We start from the raw sequence: 25,051 nt of genomic DNA on the forward strand, positions 1-25,051 counted from the left end.
GCCAAGGACCGAGGTAGTGGATGTCAATCTCCACTGGTTCTAGAGGGGGCATGGTGCCCAGAGTGCTGCATCCTGCCAAGGACCAAGGTAGTGGATTTCAATCTCCACTGGTTCTAGAGGGGGCATGGTGCCCAGAGTGCTGCATCCTGCTAAGGACTGGGGTAGTGGATGACAATCTCCACTGGTTATGGAGGGAGCATGGTGCCCAGAGTGCTGAATCCTGCCAAGGACTAAAGTAGTGGATGTCAATCTCCACTGGTTCTGGAGGGAGCATGGTACCCAGAGTGCTGCATCCTGCTAAGGACTGGGGTAGTGGATGTCATACTCAACTGGTTCTGGAGGGGGCATGGTGCCCAGAGTGCTCCACATGCAGTGTGGCTGGTACAATACCCTCACGTGGGTGTGCGTGCAACGAGATTGGCGAGGTATAGGTAGCATGATACGCCATGGAGGCAGCGACATACCTCACACTGCTGCGGCTTCGCCTTCCACCTGCAGATGCAAACAGTGATGGAAGTCATGGCTCATGGATGCTGCCCAGGGTCCAGGAACTCTCCTCCATCCTCGGAAGAGTGACCACTGGAGATGGTAGCCATGTCAGCGGTGGTGCCACTGTCCGAGGACGAGGTGTCCGTGTTGGCGGTGCTTGCGGCGGGGTCTGTGGCGGCGGTGCTTGCGACGGGGTCTGTGTTGGCGGTGCTTGCGGCGGGGTCTGTGGCGGCAGTGGTTGCGGTGGGGTCTGTGCTGGTGGTGCTGGCGGTGGGGTCCGTGTTGGTGGTGCTGGCAGAAGTGCATGGGTCAGCACCTGCTGAGGGACAAAGCAGGACATCTCCTGCAGCCTCGGATGGCTGACCACTGGGGAAGAGTCTGGGGACTGTCGCTGAGGCTGTAGAAGTGCCGGGGGCGGTGCAGGTGGCGGTTGTGGTGGCGGTTGGGGTGGCAGGGCAGTTAGCGGTCTTCGCTGCCGTACAAGTTGGCGTGGTCGTGGACAGAAGGTGTGACACTGGTCCCTCAGTCAGTGCCACCATGCCCTCTTCTGACCTGCTCTTCTGCTTTTGGCCCTTCCCCCCCTTTGATGGTGCCGCTCTTGTCTTGCCACTATCCCCTTTTGTTTTTTCAGAGCACTTGGTGGCTGGTAGTTTCAACTTCTTCCTCCGGGATGTGGGCACCTTTTTCACCTTGGCAGGTGGCGAATGTCCTTGCCCTCGCTCTGTGGGACAATGGCAGCCCTGATGGGTGGCGCACTCGATGACCCCGCAGTTGCTGGCACCACTGTGCCTGGGGATGTGGTGGCTGAGGTGCTGGGCTGGGACCTGGAAAGCCTGGCCCTAGGGGAAGGACGGGGGGGAGGTGTAGAGAAGTGGTCAATGTTAGCCAGGAAGAGGTATTTAGACAAACTGGCACGGGGAGATGAAAGGGGTTTGGGAGTGGAGGAAGACGTAGTGGTTGTAGGAGGTGTACGTCTGCTGAATTTGGGTGACGGTGCATGGGCTGGAGGCTGTTGTGAGGTGGATGGCTGTTGGGTGGGTGTGTGTCTACATTTGTGTACTTTGGGTGGAGGGCTCACAGACACACTGGGAGAGGACACAGGGGATGTGTGAATGGTATTGTGGGTGGTGAGTGCACATGAGCAGTGTGTGGTGATGGGCCTGCTGGTGATGGAGGTAGTGGCTGAGGATGTAGTGCATGCATGTGTGAGTGGAGACGAGACAGGGAGACAGGAGGGAGACGTGGAGGAGGGGGATACAGTGGAGGAAGTGGATGTTGGTATGTGTGCATGGGTATGGTGCTTGTGTGAGTGCCTGTGGGATGTGTGGTGCTTATGTTTGCCTGAGCCACTTCTGTCTGTTGATGTGTGTGCATGCTGGTCTGATGGTGTGCTTGGGATAGGCTGAGGTACAGGGGATTGGGTCTGGGTGGAGGAAGTTGGAGGGGGGAGGCTGGACACAGGGACAATGGCTGCCATCAGTGCTGAGGCCAGAGCCTGAAATGCTCTCTGTTCGGCTGCCTGGCCAGAATGAATGCCCTCCAGGTATGCATGTGCTTGTTGCAAATGCCTCTCAACACCCTGGATGGCACTCAAAATGGTAGATTGCCCAACAGTGAGGGATCTCAGGAGGTCAATAGCCTACTCACTGAGGGCAACAGGGCTGACTGGGGCAGGGCCTGAGGTGCCTGGGGCAAAGGAGATGCCCTCCCTCCTGGGTGAGAAGGCACTGGACACACGCTGAGGGGCTGCTGGGAGGGCGGTGCTGGTAGGGGAGGTGGTGGCTGTACCTGTTGATGCAGTGGGCACAGAGGGGCCCGCCACCGCAAGGGAGCTCCCATCAGAGGAGGAGGCGCTGTCACTGCTGTCTGCCCCTGTCCCGCGGTGGAGCTCCCCTCGCCCTCCGTCCCACTGGTGCTTCACCCTCCAGGGCCAAGTGGGTTGCAGCTCCCTCCAAGTCGGTTGCAGCTCCCTCCTGCTCTGGTGCCAATGCTCCTCTGCCTGATGATGCTCTTGCACACAAGAACAGGGAGACCACAAAAAGGAGGGGGAGACAGATGAAAGACATGTTCAGTGCATGCAACACCACTACCGTTGGCGGACACAACACACATGGAGCAGCCCTCTGCACTACGCCATGCACTGACAGTTCCTAGAAATTTAATCTGACCATGGGGTACGAGGCCTAAGACCAATTGCTGCACACCTGAAAGTCACAGGAGCCTGACTAGGTGTAGATGGCTCTTACCACTGGTGGGGTTGGGGTGCCACATAGCCTGCCTCACAAGGGACCTTGCCTACCAAGTTCGCCCTGGCCTAGGGGAAACCACTGCCCACATCCCCCACCCAGACACCTCGTAATGCGCACAGAGTTAGCTGAATGAGAGTATACTCACCCCCTTGTGGCTGCTGTGATGCCCTCAAGCGCCCGTCCAACTCCGGATATGCCGCTGCCAGGATCCAGAACATCAGGGGGGTCATGGTGCGACGGGTACCCCTCCCACGTTGGGAGGCCAGCCTCAGCTTGGCCTCCACCATCTTCTTGGTCCAGTGGCGCAGGTCCTCCCATCTTTTCCGGCAGTGGGTGCTCCGTCTGTGGTGGACCCCCAGGGTACGGACGACCTTGGCGATGGCACGTCAAATACCCTTCTTCTGGTGGGTGCTGTCCTAGAGGACTGGTACAGGGGGAAAGCAAATTACTCACCCATCCGGACCGTCATACTCATTGCCCACCAGTTCCCACCCATGCCCTGACGCACATACACTCAGCATCCACACATGCAGGCCTAAGCCCCCCCTATGTATCTTCCATCCACACCACTCAAAACAGGCATTGCCCATGCAGCATGCTCACAGTGTACTCACCTGTTTGTCTGGAGGACCGTACAGTTGGGTGTACTGGGGGAGGACCCCCTCCACTAGTTTCTCCAATTACTCGGAAGTGAAGGCAGGGGTCCTTTCCCCAGACACTCGAGCCATCGTCGCTTCCAGACACAGGTCACAGCAGCACTTGCAATGTAGGTCCTCTCATGTTGACGGTCAGGTATCAAGTGAGGGAACAGACAGAAAATGGCGGTCACGTCCGCGACAGTGCGTATCGTCACCGCCGGTGTACATCGTCATTGGCTCCTGGGACCCATAGGGCCCAATGTTAACCAATGTAGATTTGCTCCGCGGTCTTCGACTGCCCACCACGACGGTGTACAACTCCAGCTCAGTTACCTCATATCCCCTTGTCCCACCTTACAGATCAGGTAGATCAGGTAGCCGCCTTTTCATGAGGCTCATGAGGTCACATGGGATGGATGTTAACTGCGTCACACCTACCTATGCCGGGAATACAGACAGATACCAGCACATTGCGGATTAGTAACGTTTCAGCAAATAACAAGTTGTGGTACCTCCATGTTGGCTGACTCTCTGCTCGCTGTTCTCCTCCATAGAGCATTTCTGCTGGGGCAGGTGATGAGATGTCGGCATCCTCCAGTGTACAGACCTGTTGACAATGGAAGAGAGACACATCATAGTCACACACAGACTTGATTGTGCTACAATCCTGGAACTGTGTGCCCAGTTGGGGCCAGACCTGATTTCTTCTATCCGCCATCCTACAGGAATACCCCCTCTAGTGCAGGTGCTCTCTGTAGTCCATTTCCTGGCCAGTGGGTCTTTTCAAACAACAGTGGCCATGGCATCAGGGATGTCCCAGCCAAAGTTCTCTAACGTGTTGTCCAAAATGTTGTCTGCCCTGCTGAAACACATGCACAGCTACATTGTTTTCCCTCAAGTGGAGGACAGTCCCTGAGATCCAGGAACAAGACAGAGAACATTGGCAAGACCCCCACCAGGAGATGAGACCCCCCCTGAATGTCACCCTTCTGTCCCACTATGTTACCCTGTACATCCTTAAACTGCTATTGCTCCACTTCTTATGCCCCTTTGGACAATGCACCTGCGAAACAAATAGACTGTGCTGTGCCATGGACATACCTCCACCATCACCCCAGCCCATTCACTTATTTGCACAGAAATAAACAGACTTCAATCACAAAACAATCTGGAGTCAGTCTGTGCTTTCACTAATGTATAATTGCAATAACCATGGAATATAGCAATGTCAATTTACTTGTATACATACCAATGTAACACAGCTGTAGGCCAGGAGTAAACAGAGCAGAGGGCACAAAGTGTTACCCAGATCTGTGAAATGGAAAGTCAAAGTGACAAGTCAGTGTCCATACACTGAGTGAAAATTACAGACTTATGCTAGCTCCAACAATAGTATGAGATGTGTGAAGCAGTTACATATTCTTACCTGTGTCTCACTGGAAGTAATGCATGATGACGTTGTTGCAGTTGTCTACATCTTCTTCTTCTGCCTCCTCTTCTTCACTGTCCACAAGCTCCACAGCTGCCACAAGACCAACATCTGGCCCATTCTCCTGCAGAAAAGGCACCTGGGGTCGCAACGCCAGGTTGTGCAGCATACAACAGGCCACGATTATCTGGCATACCTTCTTCATTGAGTAGTATAGGGAGCCACCTGTCAGATGGAGGCACCGGAATCTGTCCTTCAGGAGGCCGAAGGTGCGTTCGATCACCCTCCTAGTTCGCCCATGTGCCTCATTGTAGCGTTCCTCTGCCCTTGTCCTCTCTTTTCCCTCCCACCCTTCCCTGTGATGTAGGTGCGGTACTCACATGGTCGTCAAGGGCATCTTTGCTGCTCCTGATACAGGAGGAGAAAGACCAGCATCATCAGGTCCTGTAATTCGGGCTCCACGGCGTCCTGGTTCCTCGTTGGATGTCGAGGGGTGAATGGTTTCTGTTCCAAGTCCTGTTTCCGCCGTGCTTTTGATGGTGTTGGTACCGCCCCGGAAAAGGTGGCGGATTGGTGCCTTGTAATAGGGTGGGTGGTACATTGTCTTCCACCTGTGTGTTGGCGGTTACCGCTGTGGTGTTTGTTTGTACCGCTGTGGCGGTCGGAGTGTTAAAGTGGCTATCTATGTTGGCGGTTTCCACTATTGTGGTGATTCCATTTTTTTTTCTGCCGGGATGTTGGCGGTATTACCGCTGCTTTTACACCGACCGCCAGGGTTGTAATGAGGGCCTAAATGTTTCCATTTAATTTTCTAAGAGTAGGCAGTAGTCTGTGGGACCACTGCCTGCCCTAAAAAACTTTTTTCAAATGCATTCACCAAGGGGAAGGCGTTCCTTGGGGATCCCCTCCAGGATGCAAATGGGTTACCTCCAAATTTAATTTGGTGGTAAAAAGTGAATGTTTTGTGACTGCATTTCGGCTGCAAAACATCGATACATACCACTGTGAGTTGCCGTTTAAGAAGGGACGCCCTTAACACGCCCTTTCCTAATACTAAACAGCTAACCTATTTTGCGATTCGGTAATACGTTAGAGAATCGCAAAATTGGCTTTGGTACATTGGAAAATGCCTTTTTTCCAGGTCGCAAATTGCCCAATTCTGCGCATCTGGCTGTTTGTGACCTGAAATAAGCTTTATACATCTGACATCCGAGAGGATTTGGAACCAGGTAACTAAGGTGTGACTAGATGTAACAAATATCAGGGCTGTCATAGGATTTTAAGACCTAATTCCAAGTTTAGTAGACCATGGACAAGGCCTGCAGTAGCATCACAAAATAGCCACCCACTTCCAGCTCTTGGAGCACGATATGTCGACATATTGATTTTTGTATATGGAGGTTGATAGCATACTCCTATGGCTTACGGCCCAAAACTTAGGATTACTGGCAGGCTGAAGCTCAGATTCGAACCTATCTACAAGTTCAGGAGATATCTGAGAAGTAGGCTCTTCAAGGAGCGTGCTTAGCGACACCACGTAGGACCACCTCTTCTCTGTGCATCGTGGTCTCAGGAATCATACCTCACCTTCTGGTGAATGATCATCTGTGACCACGACGTAGTTCAAAATGCGGTGCTCTTGAAGGTCCTTCAGTGGAACATCGCATAAATTGATCCCTTGTCTCAATCACCACTCTGCAGAGAAGTTTTATCAGTCCCTTGTCGAACATGTGATAAATGCCCAACACATATTATTAGATGCCAAGCTGACACTGTCACTGTATCTCCCTCAAGTGCACTCAATAGTATGAGACCTTGAGAAATACCTCTGAACATTTAAATGAACTGATGCAGGACAAAGTATTTTATTTTATTTTATTCCTAGTTGTCTGTACTGTTAAACTGCTTAATAAGTCAAGCAGGGCCTGGCAGGTGACTTTGTACAGACGTTATTTGTTTTCTATGTGGGCTCAGTATGGTTGGAACTATAACATACATTTATTATAGGATCCTAGGTCAGCACAGTTCCTACCCAGAGAAGTTATACTATGTTTGCAATCCTATTTATCCCATGATATTGTCTTGTATGGCAAGACTTCTGCAGAGATATCCAAGGAAGCAAGTAGCCTGGCCTGCCCGGCTGCACTGCTGGCCCATATTAAAATGGAATCACCTGGTTAAGCAGCTATGGTAGCCGTTAATGGAATGATGACATAATTTTCTTTAAAGGGTGTGGAAAAGACAAAAGCTAACTCTGATAATACATGATGTCTGTATTAGCATCAGCTGGTGCACTAGAGCAATATCATAAATCCTCAGACAATGCAAGAAACACATTAGAAAAGCAGTCTTGCTTCTTCTCCAACATATAATTATCTGCATTGTTATTATTGAAAATAAAGTTAATATGAAGTGCAGCCATAAGCATTGTGCAGCAGGTGGGAGAGATGTACCCTGTTATCATGCAGCACCCTGGAGAGAGATACTTAAATGTCCTAAGGTAATTCTTACTTGTGATACTTTTTCCCAAAAGACTTCAAGAAACTTTATAAAAACCTTCTCAGATGTCAAACACAACACTGGAAACAGACAGATTTTGCTCTGACATGAGAAGCTGGTGCAGCCATCTTTGCATTATTCTAAATGTAACTCTCTACGGTGCTGTTTCTCGGTGGTGGGTTAAGATCATCCATGAGCTTTCATCACTAATATGAAGTGCATATTGTTGTACATTGGACATGCATTTTATTAGGAAGGAAACAGAGCTGAGCCGTCTACAAGTTTTTAGCTCCTTGATGGGTCTTGGTTTCTACACTGTGCTACTTCTACTATGCTGTGTATGTACCGGCACCCAGGGACGCACCTGTGCATTGAACATCTGGAAGCAGGAGTGCTACTCCAAGGATGGAGATGTCCTCATTGGAGCCTCCCTTGCAGTTCATGCTGCCCACGCCTCCTCAGAGCCAACCTTCACAGAGGAGCCCAGGCCGTTGTCCTGTGAGGGGTGAGAGACATTGTTACCCTACAGGTTGGATCATATGAGGGGGTGAGAGATGTTTGTTACACTGCAGGCAGGGTCCTTGAGAGGAAAAGGGGATTATTACAATGTATAAAATAGTGCCAAAGATGTGAAACTGTGAGGGCTAAGAGCGGCTTCTTAGACTAGGTACAATCTGTGACAATTAGAATCCTGTGAGTGCTATAAGAGGTGTATTAGTGTATATGTACAACAATGCAGCGGATGGGATAGTGTGAGAGTTAAGAGAAGTTCATTACAGTCTTTACATCAATGTAATAGATGGGATCCTGTAAAAAGAAGGTTATTACAACATGTAGAAAAAGTCATTGATGGAATCCTCGGAGCAGTACAAGAAAGTCAATACTGTGTGTACAACAATGCCACAGATGGATCCAGTGGGGAATACTAGAGGTTTATTACATTATGAAGGGAAACGGCCTTTTCAATGCAAGCAGAGTCATGTGTGCCGTTACTATGCAAGCAGAAAATGCTTGCCTGAACCACGCATGTCCCTGAACCACGCATATGAGTGGTTAAGACACCATACATATGTGTGGTTAAGGGACATGCGTGGTCTGAGGAACAGACGGGAGACGAACAGGAAGGAAGCTCTGGATGCAGCCAGGTAAGTGGGGGGGTTGGGGTAGATTAAGGGCATGGTGGGGATCGGAGGGCTCAGGGGTGGGGGAAGGAACAGTTTTAGCGGGCAGTTTTAAGGCTCTAGAGTCAGGTTGGTTTTTGGCAGGGACAAAGTTTTATGGTTCAGGGCATGGGAGAATGGGGTAGTTTTAAGGGTGGGGTGACGTTAGAGGGCTCAAGGCAGGGGGAAGGGGCAGCTTTCAGGGGAGGTTTTAGGGCTCAGGGAAGGGGTGTTGGGTTGTTTTTTGGCAGGGGGTCGATTTTAAGGTTCAGAGCAGACGGAGGGCACAGTAGCTTTAAAGGCAGAGTGGGGTCTGAGGGCTTAGGGTGGGGGGAGGGGCAGTTTTCAGGGTCATTTTAGGGCTCAGGGTGGGGTGGTTGGGGTTGTTTGTTGGTGGGGCGATGTTAAGGCTCAGGGCAGGGGAAGGGTACAGTAGTTTTAAGGGTGGGGTGGGGTCAGAGAGCTCAGGGTGGGGGAATGGGCAGTTTTATGGCGCAGGGTGGAGAAGTTGGGTTTGTTTTTGGGCAGGGGGTCGGTTTTGGGGCTCAGCGAGGGGGTGCGGTAGTTTTAGGGCAGGGTGGAGCCAGAGGACTCAGAGCGAGGAAATGGGGCAGTTTTCAGGGGTGGAGCTGTTTTAGGGCTCAGGGTGGGGGGGCTGGAGTCAGGGACTTATTGGTAGGGGGCAAGGTTATAGACATCAGAGCAGGGCAAGGAAGGGGTAGTTTTAAGGGCTGAGGTGGGGTGATATGCAGGGATGGGGTATCGGGTGTTAGGGCGCAAGGCAGGGGCACTGGGGTGTCTAATTTATCACCCTTATTCCTTTAGCAAACATGCTTTTACAATGAAATTCGTTGTAAAGGCATGCATGGTAATAGCATGCATGGTAAAGACAGGGTCAGGGTTCAGACTGCGTTGTTGAGGCATGCATGGTTTAGGCAATCGATTATGAACAATGTCACCAATGGGATCCTGGGAGGAATACTAGAGGTTGATTACATTATGAACAATGCCACCCATTGGATCTTGTGAGAAATATTATGGCCCAGATTTAGAAGGACCTGGCCCCATTCCAGCGCCACATTAACGTAATTGTTATACGCTATTGTGGCATTGGAAGGCCAAAAACGCCATGCCATTTTTACAAAGTGGCGCCACTTTGTAACCCCTTGCGCCACATCTAAGAGATTTCTTTGCGGCATTTTTATTGGCATTTTTAATGCCTGCTAAAAGCAGGCGTTATAACAAGGTTCCCATTGTTTTCAATGGGCTTCTGGGTGCTTTGCAGGATTAGCGCAAAAAATTTTGACGCTAATCCTGCAAAGGGCCGGACTACAGTAAAAAATTATGATGCTAGACCCTCTGAGCTATGCCATGGTGCACTGTATTTTAAATATGGTGCACACATGGTGGCGTTAGGGAGGCACTAAGGGGGGCAAGAAAAGTGGTGCTGCGCTAGGTGAAGAGCTACTTTTCATAAATCTGCACCTAGAGGTTTATTACATCATGAAAAATGTCACAGATGAAAACCTGTGAGGAATACTAGAGGTGTATTACATTATGAACAATATCACAGTTGGATCCTGTGAGGGGTAAGATGAAATTATAGCATGTGCAACAATGTAATAACAAGTATCCAGTGAGGGCAAGAGGTAATGATACCAGTATATACAACCAGAGGTCACTGCTTCTTTCTTCCACTCGATTACATTTTCTAATCGAACAGCAGCTTTCTCAATGCAAGCAGCTGCTTTCTCAGCATGAGCAGTAGCAACCTGCTGCGACTGTCCGCATTGAGAAATGGCACCGGAAAAATTCTAGTGCCATAAAATCATGCTGGGGGATGTAAATTCTCGCCAATGCCCAGTAACTTAATGTAGGTGAGCCACGCATGAGAAAAAAAGCCACTGGAGTTTTGCCAGAACTCCGCACTCCAAGAAGAACGCGGAGTGGGCAAAACTCCATGAACTCCACTGGCAGAGCAGACTTTTTTACCCACCTCTTTTCTTCTGATGGGCCTTCTAATGATTCTAGATGAAAACAGTTTATCAACATTGGTCAAAATATGATAGGACCCAAAGACCACTTTCTCAGAGGACAGGGTAGAGAACTGTGTTCTACCCAACTATGCTTTGGATGGTACCATGGCATATCATAGCACAATAGTCTGGTAATGTTGTCACACTTGGTGGGATTCAAGACCAATAGGCACTGAGGTCTTATTTTGAAGTTTTCCAAAATGCCTCAGTTGCTACACTTACCAAGTTTCTGAGAAGGTTCATTTAGCGCATTCTATTCTGCAAGCTTTCACAAGGCTTTGCAGTGCACACTTTGCCAATTCCATAAGGGCTCTGTGGGGAAGTCTGTGAAAGTCCAAGCAAAACCACAGCACACAGGAGTTAGGTTTAGCTGCTTCTTTATTAGGCACCTCATCCAAACCCTCTCCAGGTAAAGTGACAGATTTCAAACGTCATTCTTCTGCATTTCTGCATTTCCATCTCCTCCCCAGCACATAGATCTTCATCTGCCTCACCTCCATCTCATGCTTCCAGAACTACATTTTATTCTTCTGCACCATTGTCTCCTTTGACCGCACCCCTATCTAATTCTGTTGGACCTCCATTTCAATCTGTTGAACGTCCCCTCATTCCTCAGCATCTTCATGTCCTTCAGCTATGCCTCTATCTCATCCTTCTTTATTTGCATCTTCTTATTCTGTATCTATATCTTATTTTGCCATACATCAACCTCATTCTGCTGCAACTCCATTTCATTGTTCCACACTTTCATGTTCTTCTGTCACACATCTATCTCATTCTTCCATACCTTCATCTTTTTCAGCCACACTTCATTCTCAGTCTCCTAAACATCCATCTAATTCTGCTGCACCCCAATCGCATTCTGCCACACCTCCATCTCATTTGTATGCACCATCTCATCCTTCTACTGTACCCCCATCTCCTGCTGCACATCCATCTCATTCTGTTGCACCTCCATCTCATTCTTCTGCTGTACCCCCATCTCCTTCTGCTGTACCCCCATCTCCCTCTGTTGTACCTCCATCACATTCCGCTGTACCTCTGCACCTCCATCTTGTTCTGTCACACCTCCATTTCTTACTGCTGCACATCCTTCTCATTCTGTTACATCTCCATCCTATTTTGTTACATCCCCATCTGCATCTTATCTGTCGCACCTACATCACGTTCTCGTGCATCTCTGTCTCATCTTGCCACATCAATCATTCAGCAGGTCTTTCATCTCACTTTCTGCTGTACCACTTGCAGCTCGGCTGCATATTATATATTTTCTTTCTCCTAACAAGGCTACTCTTGCTGCATGTCATAGCTACCAACTGATAGAGCAGGGTGATACCTCATTTTACTAAGAATCATTGGCTTCTTTTGCCTTCAGTTCTATATGTAATCATGTGTGATGGTCAGTTAAACTACAAACCCTTCTGATTTGCATATGTATTTAAGTTTAACAACACTTGCAGCAATGAACATAGATTGCAGGTAGGTGGAAAAAACTAACTTTAAATCACTTGCTACAATATACATTTAAAAATTAAATGTGAACAAGCAGTGGCAAAGCCAATAGTTCTGGCTTCCACTTTGAGTTCTGTCAAAGGGAGTGATTTATAGTTTGGCAGATAAGGTACTCCATTGCAAACTTTAAAAAGTCCCCCATCTACAAAATGATGGTTCTCCCACTCTATGTTGAGTTGGTAGGACCATCAGCTTCATGTCGAGAACGCCCCTATTGGCTCCATCAACGGAAAGCTGCCTCTGACGCCTGACGGAGTACAGGCTGTTAGAGGAAAGGTATTGCTCTGCCCACTTTAATTAGCGTACATGGGGCCAGATTTATGGAAAAGTGGCGCAGCACAGTGCTGCGCCAAAATTGCCAGCCTTTCTGTGTCACTTTAGAAACGCAGAGATGAACCGTATTTAAGGGAATACAGCGCACCCCTGTGTTGTCCTCTGCGCTGCCGCTAAATTCAGCTCCCAGCGCCAACGCACGCATCCTTGCACCATCGTGGAAGAATGTCTGCATTGAGGGGTGTGATTGTTTATGTGCGGGAAGGTGTCCCTTTCTGCAAATAAACAATCACTAATGGCGCTTTAACACTTCTGTGTGTGCTGCACAATGCACACACACAGAAGTGCCAAAGCGTAATTTACCAATGATTGTTTATTTGCAGGATGGGTCACCTTCCTGCATACAAACATTCATTTCTGGAATGTTGCTCTTTCTTTGTGTGCTACAGAATGCAGCTTTCATAGAAAAAGCAAAAAATGTGGAGAAATAAAACTATTCCTCCTTGTTGTGTCCTGCTAAAGCCACCCTTGAGGGTGGCGTTAAATTTTGTTGCTGCCTCAGGTTTAGGAAATTTCATAAATCTGAGGCAGCGTCAAAATGCAATGGGTGTTGCTGTGTTACACCCACAGCAACACCCATTGCACACCCCTTCCACGCACAGTGCTGCGTGGGAAGGGGCCATATTTACAAGGTGATGTTAAGCCACAACAAGTGGCTTAACACCACCTTGTAATTACTGCGTAGTGCTTAGCACCACAGGAGTGTCATGAAAAGTGACACTCAAGTGGCGCTAGGGGCCTATAAACACGCCCCATGGTGTGAAGTCCTTTTGTGTTTTTAACCCTCCACCCTGACAGACGAAGTACCATCCACCAAGCTCTAGATCTAGACCTAATTTTGATTTTGTTTTTAAAGTTTTCTGCGGGGCAAAAGAACCTCAAAAAACAATCACTTCTGTGTACAAATCACCATATGAATAAATTAATAAGTGATAAGTCCATGTACTTTTGAGAAGTAAATGGCCTGCCATGCATTTCAAGGCAAGAACTAAATGGGAGGTGGAAAGATACATCACATAGCCAATATTATGAGGTGCGAGAGATAATCCTGTGGGTGAAACCCAAACCAACTCAATTTATAGTTTGAAGAATTGGTCAAATAGGTCTCTCAGACAGCTGCACTGTTAAGCCAGACCCAAAAAAGGAGTCAACAACAAGTGTCCTAAACCCAGTAGACGTCAAAATAATTTGTTTTTCTCTTTGAATGTCCTATGGTTGTATTGTATTTGTAAATGTCAACATTTCATGAAAGTGATTGCTGTCTTGGTGTTAAGGTCAAATATAGCACCTCCATTCCAGGAGGTGGTTTGCTCAAATCTTGAATACAGCACCTTGACATTGTTTTATTTCACACCCCCATTATTAGCAGCTTAAAACGGCGCCACTTTAAGCACTTCAGAGTACGTCCAAGATCAGCACTTCACGTAAGAGTGTATATCACGGGGTGTTGAAGGTATGCAACTCCAATTATGTCCTGAGTTACCGCTCAACCCCCTTTGCCACGTCCACATCCTGGATACCCCACTCTTAACATCTTGGATCTCACGCCTAACAGTTTTACACAAGTTTACATAATATTACATAATATTAAGTAAATTATCAACATATCCTCTAATCCACCCTGGTTTGCTGACCTAACCCCCCCCCCAGTTTTCTTTTCATCTCTACCACTACCCCCTTCCCTCTTTTCCCTTATCTATCTCCATCTCTAATATATTTTTCCACCACCCCCCCACCTACCCCTATCTCTCCCCACTTATTATTTTTCAGTCTACCTTACCCAATGTATTTTATATCGCCTCAGATGGCAATCAACCTTCGCATGTTGATCATAAAACTACACCTGTTATGAAACAGATGGACGATATCCCACAATGCACTCTGTAATGTCCTTTAATTTCCAATAAAGATCTATAAATACACATTTTTTTCAAAAAAGATGAGCACTTCACAACTCCTCAAAGTTCAGCACTTTCATACCCTTCCATAAATAACCTTGTCACATGGCATACACAGTCAGCACACTTACAATACCTTCACTTTCAGTACTTCCACAACACCTCCACTTTTACCTGTTTCGGAAGATAAGGAGTGCAATTGTTTCCCTTTACTTAAACAGACCCTCACTAGGGACACCTTAAAACTGCATTTTTAATGCTTTCAAAGAACCTTCACTTTAACCACCCCACAACACCCCCACTTTTAGTAATGCAACCACCTCTCTCCTTCCACAACTTTCACCATGAACACTTCCACCTTCATCAGCTCCACCTTCAGCACTTTCACGCTACTGCATTCCGCACATGTGCTCCAAGTGAGGTCATTATTTTAAAACGTTTGGGGTAAATTGCAAGTAGGACAAAGTAGCATGCAACCCCTACTTCTAGGGAAATTATATTAGCCTAATATGTAACATTTATGCCATCAAAAAGAATTTATGAGACCCTAGCGGGACCCTGAGAACTGGTGCAGGACAAGAATGTTCCAGATCAGAAGCGGGTTCTTTGTAAACTGCAGAATGATATAAATACTAAGGCCCATATTTATACTTCTTTTGCACCGCATTTGCATAATTTGTTGATGCAAAAGTGGCGCAAACTCACAAAATACAATTATATTTTGTAAGTTTGAGTCGCTTTTGTGTAAAAAAATGCTGCAAATGCCCCGCAAAAGAAGTATAACTATTCCCCTAGGACGTATATTTACAATGTTTTTACAAGATACAATGCATTCCTGCCTTTTCACTATGCCTGTCGTTTTCACCATAGTCCAAGTGTGCCTGCTTTGTGGGGAAAAAAAACCAAGAGGAGTTTTCCTCTTTCTATGTGTGCTGCAGAAAGCAGTACACATAGAAAGAGGAAAAAACTGAGAGAAATAAAGATATTTATGCCTGTTGTGTCACTTCTATGCCACCCTTCGGGTGGTGTAGGAATGTGACGCATTCCCAGGTTTACAAAACCCTGTAAATCTGGGAATGCTTCAAAATCCATTGGTGTTGCATGGGAACACTACTCAACACAATTTCCCAAAAAAAAATAATGGACGGAGCGTTGAAACTTTTCACTCACCCTCAGGCACAGATCTGGGTTAAATCCATCGTTATTTTGCTTGCCACATCACCCCAGTTCGAACCCAGCTTTAGGCAAATGAGCCTTGACCCTGCTCTCTATGGGAACAGTCCAACTCATGCTGTTAGGCCAGATCCTCCCTGAACAGGATTCATGCATCCTGGGACCGGTTTCAGGGTATCACCCTTTATCAGGTAGGCTTACCTGAATCCAGTGGAACAGCAAGCAAGAGGCCCACATCTGGGCATACCCTATCAACTTAGGGCACCCACTCAATACCCATGGAAACGCCTCCCCAATGCAAAGTAAGGCAACAAGCACTGTGTTGCCTTACTCCATATCTACCAGGCCATTTAAAGCCATGCAAAGTGCCTCTGCGTGGCCTTGTAGACCTGGCCCTGTAGCCTGCGCCTCCAATGCATCAAAAGGTGACGCATCAGCGACACAGGGGGCTTGTAAACATGGCCTACGTTTCAGAGACAAGAACTTTAATAATCTCAAACTGTTAGTTTTGTTTGCATCTTTGTTTATGTTTATGTTATCAATAATTGTTTCAGAATATACTTTGAACTTTGTTAAATATTTTTCAGGTTCTACATACGATATTATCGGGTGGTCCTGGCCATGGTGTTTGCTATTGAAGAAATCAACCAAACTCCTGATTTTTTACCAAACATCACCCTGGGTTTCCGTATCTTTGATTCCTGTATCTCTGAGAAGCAGGCCCTCCGGGGGACCCTGGAGCTGCTGTCTGGGAAGGTGGGGGCAGTGCCTGGATACAGCTGCTCAACACGCCCCCTAGTGGCGGGAATACTCGGGGAAACATTATCATCCCTAACCATCCCCATGGCCAGGATCCTGGGGGTCCTGCACTATCCCCAGGTAAGAGAAACACATGTTGAAAATGCAGACTAATAAACGATGGATATTAAAGATGAGGCATTGGCAATGCGGTGGGTGTTCCCACGAAACACCAATGGATTTTGACGCTGCCCCAAATTTACAAAACCATGCAAACCTAGGAATGCGCTAAACCTTATGCCTCCTGAAGTGAGGCATAATAGGAGAAATGTTTTTTTTGTTCTCATTTTTTCCTCTTTCTATGTGTGCTGCAGGATGCAGCACACATTGAAATAGGAAAAACACTCCCAGGACTGTTTTTATGCAGGAAGGTGCACATTCCTGAACAAAAACAATCCTGCATGCAATGTGGACACCATTGCACCATTAAGCAATGGTGCCTGCATTGGCGCTAGAAGGGCACAGGATACTCCTGCCCTGCACCAAAAGCCCTCAAATATGCCCCTCAGTTTTTTATGTGTCTTTGGTGCAGCATTGATTGTGTTGATCGAGAACACTGCAGCTCGAGCAGGCGCCTGGTCGCTCATGGTTTGAGTAAAGGGTCCAGGTGATTAAGTTGGTGCTTAGAGATTGATGCTGCAGGGACAGTTCTAGCCTTGGAACATGACATAGATTGGTAAAATGGAGGTTGTCAGGTCACAGGCACTGGGCGCCTTTTTTGTGCACAGAAACGATAAGAAGATATAACGCCTGATTCAGAGTTTGGCAGATGGGTACTGTGTCACAAATGGCTGCGTTATTACAAAGGCCAGAAGCTATAATGCAGACTTATGCTGCCACAATGTTGTCAGATCCGTGGGACTTTGCTTGGGCCAGCACAGGGGTCCTTTGGGACCACAGTTGCTGTTTTACAGATCTGGGGATACATACCTCCTGCTGAGGTGTGGTCTCCTACGTCTCTGTTCTTGAGAGATAAAGGTTAGACCGGGCTGCAGCATATGCTGCTGCTTCAGGTATCAAGAACAAACAAAAATGGAGATGGAGCTCTGGAGGTTGGAGTCTCATACAAGAAGATACACAATCAACTACAAGTGAATTAAACAGTTTTACCAATAGAAAAATCACCCAGAACAATTCCGCGTGCATGGTTCTGCACCAGTTTTTTAATATACTTGGTAATTCAGGCATTAATAAACAGATGTTAGATATGTGCACCTGCACCCAAAAGTTTCCATTCAGGCATTTCATAGTGATTGAAACTGTCTCCAGTGAGAGAGTGTGGACTTATGTGCAGGTGTTCAGAAATAACTAAAGACATTAACACCGATCTAGAGAAGTAAAAGTAAAACACCGCTCTGATACCTGTTTCTGTGATTATGTTGGTCTTGCAAGGTCTGAAGGTGGCCTGTGATAATTAATGGCCAGGCAACCAGGTGACATAGAATGTATTGACCGGTCTGTATTTAGGCATCTTGCTGAGCAACTGACATATGGCTTTTGTGTATTGATGATATTTACGACCAGTGCTTAACTTGAGCTGGTATTTGCATGTAGGGCCACCAGCACTCATCTTTCGGGACCAGCACTTCTGTTTCCTCATTAGATATTGACCATGAGCAAGAGAAGGAAAAATACAGAAAGATTAAAGAAAAAAAAAGAGAAAGATGGAAGAAACCGTCACTAAGGGAGAAAGCAGTAATCTACGGGAGTGAGATAAAGGGGCCAAGAGTGTCTGGTGGTGGATTGAAGACTACGCACCTTTGGGGCTGACTGACCGTAGGCTTCTGAGCAGAGCTTAGGACACCAACACTCTTTCTTTTACAAACTAATCACTGCTTACCGTGGAGTTCATAAAGACCACAAAGAGGCATCACCACAAGCTTCACCTCTCCTCATCCTGACCAGGGGGGGAACAATCCATATTTCTGGAGCAGAGTCCAGCTTTCATACTTCAACAAATGATGAGTCAACCTCTTTGTGCAGCATTGCAAGGAAAAGAAAGTCCACAGCAGGCCAAGCAAACCAGTTGGACAGCTCCCTTGTGTTTATATAGCGGAAATCAAGAGGGGGGCATTTATTAAAGGCTCAGCCCTTTCTGATGTACTGCAACATCTCAAGAATGTTTCTTTCCCTGAATAGTCTATACAAGATAAAAGAGAAGTCTATTTTCTTCATTATTAGAGGAAGGAGCCTGTAAGACTTCCTCTTTACAGCACTGTTGGCAAAGTTAGCCATTTTGAAGCTGGGATGTGGGCGGAGGGCCCTTTCAATAAGAAGTCTTGGTGACAGTCAACCAGCAGTGGCTGCTTTTAAGGGACACCAGGGTGTCAACCCACTGCCTAATCCTGCCTCTATTTGCTTGGCATGTCACAGCTTTTACATGAAAACAAACAATTTCACTGATCGTTTGTATGCATGTAAAAGTTGTGAAGTTGCCTTGCCAGCAGCAGAGGGCTCCAATAGATGCATTGCTCATGTGTCAGGTGGAGGCTGTTACATCCTGGCCTCACACAGATACAATACATATCTGACATTTAGCACTAGCGTCAGGCAGTGCAGCATGCCAGATAATGGAGAATCAGGGTTTGCCAATCACACTCCCTTTGCCTTATCATGAGCTGGAATAGAGAAAAAAGGTCTACCTCATACCTTCAATCCTATTCCAGCTTCTGATTGGGTGGGAGCTCTTGGACCTGGCTCTGGTGTTCTATTTGCTGGAGTTAGCAGATGGACGGTGCAGTATATATCATAGACTACCTCAGGTAAGTTGTTTTGTTTATCAGCCTAAGTTGGTGCCTGTGTGCTGGGGAGTGTATGTGTAGCTCTATCACAGTTACTGCCTTTGTGTAGGTGGGTGCACATGTATCTTTGTGTGCTTGACTGTGTGTCACAGTGTACGTGTGTGCACCCGAGGGTGGGTGCTGGATTGGCCTACATTGCAGAGTCAGATGACTGGCTCTGCCCCAGCTAGAGGTTCTCTCGGATCCTCAAACCAAAAATGAGGTGAACTTCAAAGGGCAGTCCACAGGGGTACCGTGGCATTAGCCAGTGTCTTGCTCTCCACTATTTGCTTGCCATGTACAGCTGTTATATGCTTGGCAACCTTTGGGAGCAAATCAGATGTTGCATTTCATGTTGTGGTTATTTTTATTGCAAGCACAACCCTACCACTATTCATGCAGTGGGATTTGTTTTTTTTTTATGTTTTCAGCTTAAATGTGGCTGTGTTAGACTTGCAACAAATAATAAGCACAAAATAAAAACACAGCATCAGCAAGAGGCAGTAACCTCTAATATGTTCCCCATAGTTGATGACATTGTAAATAAACAGTGCTTTGGGGCTTTGAGGCACTTGCAGCTGTATGCACACCACTTTTAAAGTCCACCAGTGACCATGGCATTCAACTGTTATCCGTTTGTCCCAGATTCCAACAAATATTGATATTTGAAAGCTTCCGCGGGGTGGTCAAATAAAGAACTTTTTCAGTGATCGGTGAACATCAGTGTAAGAAACTGGGGCCCAGATTTATGTGGGCCTAGCGCCATTCCAACACCACATTGTTTTTTTTATGCTAATGTGGCGTTGGAAGGTCAAAAACTCCCCACCACATTTAAAAACCATTGCACCACTTTGTGACCCCTTGCACCACATTATGCCTGCATCAAGCATAATGTATGAAAGGGGGCATTCCAGTCAGTGCTAGGGGGGCCGAAAAAATGGCACAAAGAAATCTATAAGATTTCTTTGCGTCATTTTAATTGCCTTTTTTTTAATGCCTGCTGAGAGCAGGCTTTAAAAAGAGGCTCCCATTGTGTTCAATGGGCCTCTTGGTGCTTTGCAGGATTAGCATCACCATTTTTTACGTTAATCCTGCAAAGTGCCGGACTTGCTTAAAAAATTATGCCGCTAGTCTCCCTGACTACTGCCATGGTGAGCAGTATTTTAAAAACGGGGCACACATGGTGGCATTGGGGGGAGCTAAGGGGCACAAGAAAAGTGGCACTGCACCAGGTAATGTACTGGAAAAGTTGGAGATTGTACGAGCTGCAGGGATAGAACTCACACATGCGTACATGAGGTGGGGGGTAACTCCTCACTTGCTTTAACAATTTTGGACCTGGTTCCCAAGTGTTTTTCCCCACATCAGCCTTTGCCCTTGTAAATTACTTATGTCAGGTGTTTTTGGGGGCCACAAGGCCATATGTATGGGCCAGCTTTCGCATTGGATGTTTGATGCCTATGTTGCTCTCACCAGACTGGGGTGTTCCTCTCACAGGTTTGCTGCAAGACTCTGGCTTGTGTTGAACGTAGGCAGCTCTGTGGAGGATTGTTGCATCTGCTCACCCGCTATGTTTTTCCATTACTTTTGGGCATCAAAACTGCTTTTCTCTGTTCTCTTCTTAAGCTGGTGTTGCCACTATGAGTCTTGAATTCTATATGGGAAGGCTTCCAGCTGGAGCATGGATTGAGGGCCTTGTTTTCCTCCTTGGGAGTACAGGCCAGTCCTCCAGTGGCTTAGCTGTCTTAAGAACCATCCAGTCAGGAGTGCGGTCAGAGTGCAGCAGACCATGTTAGCTGGTAATTTGCAATCAAGCATACAATAGTAAGATATTAAGCACAGGAGAGGGAGCTGACTCAGGTCGCAGGCCCCTCCCCATCTTGGTTGGGCTGTTTCCGCAACCCAGGTCTTGACCACGCAACAAGACCTACCTTATTGCTCCCTCGCTGCCGCCTCTGCTTCCACCATGTGTGGGAGCACTCTCAATCATGTCGCCCTGCTGCTGCAGCTGACAACCATTTGCCCGGCATGTCTGGTAGGTGACCTTCGAGAGTTTAAGGTACGGCTCACTCACTTCATAAATTGTTATCCCCATTCTATGTCCCCGTCCTGCGATATGCCCACAGAATCAGCGCCTAGTCCATTGGACCCATAAAGAGCCACAGAAGGTCAGTCGGCAGGTAGGCAGACAGGCAGGACAGGCAGGAGACCTGCCTTTATGCCTTGTGCTTTAGGAAGCCTTGGACAACAGGTAGCAAGTAGTGGGCAGCAGGGGCTGGAGGGGCCTTAGGAACCCCCCCAGCAGATGCTGTCATCTGCTAATGGCTGCCGGTGGGGTGAAGCCTCAGAGGACTATGCATACCTGGCACCTGTCACCTCTCAGATCCACAAAGCAGTGGTTTCTTCCATAAAAAAAATGATCAAAGTCTCTTATTAGCCTATAAACCCTCTGAAACTGATGAATCATGCAAGCAGGGCAGGGGCAAAATTGGGAGAAAGCTAAACCTAGCACCTTTTGGAGCTGGCGGTGATGAACAACTCTTCCAACTGCAGGGACTTAACTTAATTTTTCAAGCACTAGTAGATTTTGTCCCAGATTTAAGAAGGTCTAATGCCATATATCGCCACATTAGCATAATCTTTTACACTAATGTGGCAATATTATTGCAAAAACACCATATTTACAAAGTGGCACAATGCATGCACTACTGTGTAACCCATTGTGCCACATTATGCCTGTGCCAGGCACAATGTATGCAAGAGGGCATTTCTCCATTAGGGGGTCCGAAAATATGGCGCAATTAAATGTCAAAGATTTCTTTGCACCATTTCTAGAGGCATTTTTAGTGCCTGCACCGAGCAGGCGTTAAAAGGAGGCACACCATTGTTTTCAATGGGAATCAATGTGCTTTGCAGGATTAGCGTCAACATTTTTGGCACTAATCCTGCAAAGTGCCAAACTAGAGTCAAAACATTTTAAGCTAGTTCCCTAACTACCGCCATGGTGCACCGTATGTTAAATATGACACAGGGTGGTGTTGGGGGGGCACTAAGGGGCACAAGAAAAGTGGTGATGCATTGGATGGAGCACCACTTTTCTTAAATTCGGCCCTATATTCCTCTTAAAGCAGGATAAGTGGTTTACATTTGAACCGTCAATGGGCAAAGGCCCATGTAGTCCGACAACAGGTAATCCTTGTCCAAAAATCACCTGCACTTGCTCTAGACTATTGTGTAGAGATAAAGAACCATCTCAGATCTCTGACAGCAGTTTAACACATGTCAAGGAACTGTTGGCGTCAGGTTCAAATTAGTTGAGCTTTTCCATTCTAAGTAGACCGGTGTCTGAACCATTACATCTTCTAAGCAACATTGAGTAATTTTGACGATCCTTCTGGGTCCTGGGTAGGATGATAAAAGTCATTGACCTCAGGGTCTGCTGTATGCATTCCCTCCAACTCATCTGATTCCCGGTTTCATTTGCAAGCTTTGGAACAATCAGGCAAAGATATCGTTTAATAACCCCATGCTGGCCTCAGTTTGGTACTCCGTACGTCAGCCCTCAACACATCTTGATTGGGTGTTTCTAAGTCATCTCTCATAAGGGACTTAGAGCTCAAAGAGGCTAACGCTTCATGTCCAGGGATGTTCAAGTGAGGTCGCTGAGTGTATTCAGCAGTCGCTTTGCTCCGCAACTCTTAAAGTGTGTGCCAGGCATTGGTTACATTTTCAAAACTGGTGTTCTTCTTGAGGACTACAAGCTTCTTCTTGTAGTGCTTCTATGACTTTTGATCTTTTCATAGATGGCTTTTCCTTAGGTCTTGTTGTCTGAACATTAAGAAATCACTAGACTGGGGTCCAAGCCTTTAGATATTGAGGGATTCTTTCAATTTCTGAATAGAAACCTAGAATTCTCTGAAGCTTTTTTTCAGAAGGCCAATGATTCGCTGCCCAGTTCCTCCCTATACTGCAAGTGACCAAATGCAAATGCTGAGGAGACAGGAAGGAAATGAGAATCCATGAGGACCAAGTTGATAAATTCCTCACTAGTGATAAGAAGCATCCAATAATGATTTACAGGATGTGCTTTGATAGGAAAGTCTGGCACATTCTGGAACATTACTGTAGATTCCACAACAATTTTCTTATCACTCCTCTGGTATTTTTTTGATTTGCCGTATAGTAAGAAGCCAAAAGGTCAGAAAGGATATCAGGTTTTTCCATCTCAACTGAAGTGATGCAATCACCTGTAATGTCTACTTTGATTTTTTCCCCAATAACAGGCCTGGAACCAGATTGTGTTATGTGTACATCACTTTTTGACTCTACAAAATTTTGCAGTTGTTGTCATTACCTTATCCCCAAGATCTTGATGATGAAGAGTAGGTTTGAAATGGGTCTATAGTAAGCCACTTCCATGCTCTCAGATGATAGTTCATCAAGTAAAGACATGTTTATTGTGTACTTCAGGGAATTGGCAGTGATCTTTCTTGCAGTGAGGTGTTTATGATCCTTGTGTTTTCGATGCTGATAATAGAGAAGTGGACTGGTATTTTAGAAGTAAGATAAAGCTTGCCTATAATATTTCCGACTTTCAGTTTACCCGCTACATTTCATATTTTCCATGGCTCAGTCCTGTGAAGGATGAGAATGATGCTCAGAGCACAAGGTGGTATCTTCATCTTCTCTGAAGTCGATGTCCACATCTTCAGGGTTTTTTTCTCCAAGAAGAAAATACGATTTTCATACTACTGTTCCTAAGTGGTGATAGGGGCATTCTTGGCCAGCTCCAGATTATGAACTTCTCGAATATTTTAACAAATTGCAAGTATGAAACCTGGCTGATTCAAATATCAAAATGAGATGTGTGGACTGCTCTATGATTTTCCCACACATGAGATTTGCAAAAATCTCTGTAGAATGCAGGTTTGGTTTTTCTCCATTGTTGTTCCATTTTCCAACCCACTCCTATGATACCTTGTAAGGGGTATTATGTGGCACTTCTAAGCTCGTTTGTATGCTTCTATACTATGATAACTGTCTTACTTTAGTTTCATTTTCTGACAGATCAGCCATTCGGCTTCAATCTCCACCCTCAGTGACAAGCTCCAGTTTCCGTCCTTTCTTCGAACGCTTCCAGGTAACACAGTTCAGAATGTTGCCCTGGCACAGTTAATTGGACACTTCGGGTGGAGCTGGGTAGGAATGGTTATTTCTGATGATGATGTGGGCCTGCAGGGAGGACAGCAAGTGAAGAAGTTAATTGAAGAAAATGGCGGCTGTGTGGCTTTTATGGAAAGAATCCACCTGCGGTACTCCATGGAGAAGGTCTGGCGAGTTTTTAATGTAATAAGAAGACACTCAGTGAAGGTGGTTATTATTCTGAGTGCTGCACCACAAGTGAAGCTGTTATTGGAAATTATTTATGATCAGAATGTCACAGGAAAGACTTGGATATTTTCTGCATACTTTAGAATATCTCCAGGACTTTTTGCATGCCAGGCATGGAGAATACTGAATGGGACACTGGGTCTTAAACCATTTACAAACACTATTTCAGGCTTCGAAGACTTCCTCCTCCAACTTCATCCTGGCAGATTTCCAGGTGACATTTTCTTTAGGCGCTTCTGGGAAAAGACATTTTCCTGCAGATGGTTGGAGAACACAACTATGGAGCTGGAACACCTGGCAACACAAGTGGTGTCTTGCTCAGGAAATGAGACAATGGCTGAAATAGGCGTATCCATGTTTGAACTCAATGATTTGAGCTTCACTTACCAAGTTTACCTTGCAGTCCATGCACTTGCCCATGCAGTGAACACATTGATAAACTGCATTCCAGGACAGGGGCCCTTCACCAATGGAACATGTGCATATCTCAGTGACATCCATCACTGGCAGGTCAGAGGGAGCAATAGTAACCATACTTCTTGTGAACCATCATGAATCATATTGCTGCATCCTTTCCCTCTAATAATTGCCCTGTTGTTCACTTTCTAGGCTTGTGCTACATGACTACCTCTACACACAAACATTAAGGTATATGAAACTAATAAC

At 46.6% G+C, this 25,051-nt stretch overlaps 1 protein-coding gene across 1 annotated transcript in view; it reads left to right on the top strand.

The window, feature by feature from the left end:
• Positions 1 to 446: 446 nt before the first annotated feature.
• LOC138249302 (extracellular calcium-sensing receptor-like) overlaps positions 447 to 25,051 on the top strand; it is a 106,400-nt gene continuing 81,795 nt past the window's right edge. The window contains exons 1-4 of the mRNA XM_069203260.1: positions 447 to 596; positions 7,661 to 7,809; positions 16,004 to 16,295; positions 24,062 to 24,895. Of these exons, the coding sequence (XP_069059361.1) occupies positions 447 to 596; positions 7,661 to 7,809; positions 16,004 to 16,295; positions 24,062 to 24,895 (1,425 nt within the window). The remainder of the gene's footprint in view (positions 597 to 7,660; positions 7,810 to 16,003; positions 16,296 to 24,061; positions 24,896 to 25,051) is intronic.

This window comes from Pleurodeles waltl, chromosome 8, assembly GCF_031143425.1.
Source record: "Pleurodeles waltl isolate 20211129_DDA chromosome 8, aPleWal1.hap1.20221129, whole genome shotgun sequence".
Taxonomy (NCBI): Eukaryota; Metazoa; Chordata; class Amphibia; order Caudata; family Salamandridae; genus Pleurodeles; species Pleurodeles waltl.